Raw genomic sequence first — 4,521 nt, 5'->3', positions numbered from 1 at the left:
CCAAAAACAGAGAAAGCAAAAAAAGGCACCCAAGAATGCTGAATATGTTGTTTGCAGGTACAGGGCTCATGGAAAACACACTGGTGACACCCAATGAGCCCCACACAATAACAGCCAAGTGCGACGTGATGGATGGGTTGCACGCATGCACGGCACGAAACACGCTCCAAAAACAGAGAAAGCAAAAAAAGGCACCCGAGAATGCCAAGTGCCTCAAGGAAACCGCGTACTACCAGAAGAGAGTCGTGAGACAGAATTAATCCTCAAGGAGGGAGAAAAGCCAGACTCGGAGGGTAACTGAGCAGTCCACTGGCTGCTTTTCACAGCCCCTCACCACCATCCCACCCCTGGTGTGCCTGTAACAAAGTTCTCACCTAAAATACCAGCAGATGTAACAGATCTCAGAAATAATGAGCATTTGAAGAAATAAACGGGCGGGGAGGGGAGGGAACACGAAGCAGCCTCATGGGAATATGCTCCTTGGCTTTCCAGGATGAGATTTTTGCTTAAGAAAAGCCCCTCGAGCCCTTGCCATTAAAGTAAGACATTTCCATTTTGTTCTGGAGAGAGCTGAACAAGAGTGAAAAGAGGAAGAACCACGAGTCAAGTCTGCTAAACTGTGACACTCACATTTGGAGAGCTCTGTGCTGCTGCCACTTACGGCCGCTCTACCTCTCTCCCAGGCTGGAATATCGCAGCCGGGAAACACGTCACCGCAAGCAGATTATGCTGGCAGAAGGAACCTCCAGAACTCTATTTTCACTACATGAGTTTCACACCTCAGCGTGTGAATTTCAGTACAGATTTCCCAGAGCATTTCAGGTTATTAAAAAAGTTTTAAGTAATTAAAATAAAAGCTCTCACCAGCAGCTTGCAAAGCGTTCTACCGAGGCGCCCCTCACTCAAATTACTAATCTGCACAGTCAAATTACCAGCAAACGACTCCTACTAAAACTACAAAAAAAAAATACTTCTAACAGTCTTCTAACAGCTAGACTGAAATACAAGAAAACTGGGTGGTGAGTGAAAGAACAGATGAGTAAGTTACTTTGCTCTTACTTCTCGTTTATTTGGTGTTGTGGTAGTAGCTGGAGTTTGACATCCCTCCCCCTCGGATGGCGTGGACAGCCGTTGGAGAAGACGCTGGGTAATGACCGGGGCGGATGGGCTTGGCTGCAGAGTAAAGGCAGGAAACCAAAGGAGACATTTAGCTCAAGACATTTAGATGAGATTTTCTACCTCACCTTCTGCCCCAGTGCAAACCCTGCTGCTGTTTCCAAACAAGGAGCTGATGCTGGCAGAGCGGGCTGTGTGGAACACGGCATTCCCTGACCTCGGCCAGCCAAGGACAGCCGTTTCCTGCCTTTGACAGAGCCCTTCAACCATCCACACGTGTCTCTCCCTCAGCTCTGCAAAGACTATGGAGTGTCTGCTCATCAGAGGGAAGCCACGGCCCGCTCGGTGGTCACTGATATACTCTCTATGACCAGTCCAACTCTTTTACATCGTTCCAGCAGATGCTGAGACAAAGCTGTCAGTGGTTTTCTACAAGAGGCAGCATCCAGCAGGAAATACTGTGTGCTGCCTTATCCCTTCTCAGGGTTAAGACATCGGTATTAGCATCACCAGCCAAAACATTATCCTTCTACTCCAGCAATTCCAACAACCCATTTTAAGAACTGCCCCCTCTTGAGCACTATTCATGAGTTCAGACTGCCCCCCCAAGATACCTTGAGCACCTGAATTATATAGGAAGATTTTTGACTCTGCACAGTCCAAATTAAACCACGGGGAGGAGAAATCAGGGAAAAAGAGAGGACGGGACAAGGTCCAGACAGGCGAGGAAAGAATGAAAGCAGAAGGAGAGTATGAGGGGGAGGAGGAAGAAAGTGAGAGAATGATTTCAAGAGGCAAGTTTTCAGGTCACTAGAAGGGCACACAAGACCCATTATGCCGTTTATTTACTGAGTTACACAGCAGAGGCGCTTTAAGCTTTAGGCGGAGCAGATTGTGTTAAAATGCGAAATCTTTGAAGAGTCCTGTGCAGCAGAGGAGAAGCAGACCCCGTGGTTTGCCCTGGATCGCAGCTTTCGAAGAGCAAACAGACCAGCCATGAAACACGTGAGCAACCACCACCCCTTCAGCTCCGTGCCCTTACCGATTTGAGCAGAGTGCGCTCTCCGTGCCATGTTTTTGGCTCTCACAGCCTCCTTAATGCGATCTACCTCCTGCTGGTACCGTTTGCGGTCTCGCATGGCGTTCTCCTTGGCCTCCTTCAGTGCACTCTCCAGGGCCTTAACTCTCTCTGCCGTAGCTCTAAGTCGTTTTTCCAGCTTAGGAAGCTCACAACGAAGATCTGCATTATCACGTACCAACTGCAAGAAAAGAAATTTCAAAAATATCCCATGAGAAAGTTTATTTAATTCAACGAAGTGTCACAGCTCTGATCCTGACAGGAGCGGACAAACCCTGCTGCTGCAGGGCATCCTACTGCCATGCCTCATTTTCTAGACTTTAAGAGCAACTGCGGCAGAAGCTCTGCATTTCTTCAGCAGGCAGAAATGCTCGGCCATTTCAGGTATTCCCATACTTGATCACATTCATCGTTTCCTAATGGTAGTGCTTAAATATGTCTTACAGATGACACTGGGTATCACCAAAACCTCATCATCTCCGGAGGTTATGGCATACTTACCTGCCTGCTCCCACCAGGGAAAACCGGAAACTTCAACACCTCAGATGTCGCCAAGATGTCACTTAAGCTCTAAATGCGATGATCATACGCAACTTTGAATTCACACGCTTCCTCAACTAAATACGAACCCCAGCAAGGTCTATTGCTCATCAGAATAACCTCGAACTTGACGTGCAACAACAGCCAAGAGAGAGGATTCAGGTTTTGGTAAATAAAAACCTGGTGCAAATGGTTAGACAATCCAGCACGGTTTCTACCGAGCAGATTATGCCACTCTAGAAGTCAACAGAAAGCTGTTCCAAAGGAGTGATCCTCTCTTTTCTGGAGCAAAGGGAAGAAAGTGGTTGAACTACCGCATTGATAATGGAGTAAAGCAACAGCATGTACTAACACTGACACGTTGTTTGACACAGAGTGTTTCACACCTGCTAGTCCAGGCTGAGTGCCAGGAGAGACACACAAACAAAGCCAGAAAGAATTGTCACAATGTGCTTTTTCTGCAAGTGCCGAACCCTTGTCTACAAAAAACAGTTATGGCAGAAATAAGAGCAGGAGGGTATCACACCCGGGTCAAGTCCAATGCCGGTGTACCCTCTAAGTTCCTTATGAGAGGTGGACTCCTAGCTGGGTTTGGAGTAACTGTACGCTAATGCGAGCTATAAAAATCGTTATCTGAAAACCCCGGAGATGTGTGAACCGAGTGCAAAAAAGGCAGAACAGTAAAAGGAAAAACACTCCTAACACGTCCCAATTTCCACATTTAGAAACTAGGTCTTTAAACCATCTGTTCCCTGGGAATCTCAAAACACCGAACCTTAGCGGACGCTTGTCACCATCCAGCTCTTTTGGCACTTCCACAGCAATAAATGAAGCAAAACTCAGATATTTATGTGTCTCACTAATAACAGTTTCAGAAAACTGCACTGGAGAATGCCATGTCACTATTCAAAATGAAATCAGAAGCTGTTTAGTGCTGCCCACCTGACCAGTGGGACACAGTTCAGCCACACTGACATCTGACGAGAGGGTGCAAGACAACTTGTTGGCAAAAATAATCCCGGTTTATCTAACGAGGGGGTACCTAGAGATATAAACACACCATTGATACGTACGGACTTCTAGTGAGCAGAGGGTAAGGCTCCTTCCTTGATGTACCCCCAAAACACTTGCCTACTCCACACGTGTCCATGATGGGTGCCTAGGGTGAAGGGTTCGCTATGGTCTTTGTCTTTCCGAACAGCAGAATTCCAAAGGAAACGGGAACTCCACAAAAGAGGGACGAGACAGAGATGGACACACCCAGAAATGACCAACCTCAGACTCCAGGGGACGCACCAGCCCTTGAGCTGCACAGAAAGCCTCTGTTGCTTTGGTATGACACTCCACTGAAGTCACCTCCAAAGGTGCCACTAAGCAGCTTCAGGCCAGGAGCCAAAAGCGGGGACACACCATCCATCCAGACAGCAGCCATCAGCACACGAGGCAGTAACCTACGCTCTGCTCTGGCTTTTATTCATTACACCAATGCAGGGACTGCAAAACTGCCGAAGTCTATTTTCACAGAAAAAATAATTGTTTATTTAAGACGTTCCTGAGAAGCCTGGGTGGTGGGGAGAGCAGCTCCAACACCAGCTCCTAAGGGCAAGAACTGCAGGTGAGAGCTATCGGTACCATTTCCTCAGCCAGTGCAGGTTACCTTCCAAAACCATCCTTTCAAACATAAAAAACAGTGGGGTTTTTTGGAAGGAAGGACAGAGAGGACGGATGGGGGGAAGGACGGATGGAGGGAAGGACGGATGGAGGGAAGGACGGATGGAGGGAAGGAC

The 4,521-nt window shown here is 47.7% G+C and overlaps 1 protein-coding gene across 1 annotated transcript in view; it reads right to left on the bottom strand.

Moving 5' to 3' along the window:
* Positions 1-749: 749 nt before the first annotated feature.
* Positions 750-4,521, bottom strand: part of LOC104493820 (kinesin heavy chain) — a gene marked incomplete at its 5' end in the record, with an annotated part of 20,600 nt that continues 16,828 nt past the window's right edge. Inside the window, 2 exons of the mRNA XM_010136561.1 lie at positions 750-1,173; positions 2,159-2,375. Coding sequence (XP_010134863.1) covers positions 1,067-1,173; positions 2,159-2,375 — 324 coding nt within the window. The remainder of the gene's footprint in view (positions 1,174-2,158; positions 2,376-4,521) is intronic.

This window comes from Buceros rhinoceros, unplaced genomic scaffold (assembly GCF_000710305.1).
Source record: "Buceros rhinoceros silvestris isolate BGI_N320 unplaced genomic scaffold, ASM71030v1 scaffold33475, whole genome shotgun sequence".
Lineage (NCBI taxonomy): Eukaryota > Metazoa > Chordata > Aves > Bucerotiformes > Bucerotidae > Buceros > Buceros rhinoceros.
This window is presented reverse-complemented; position numbering and strand designations above follow the sequence as displayed.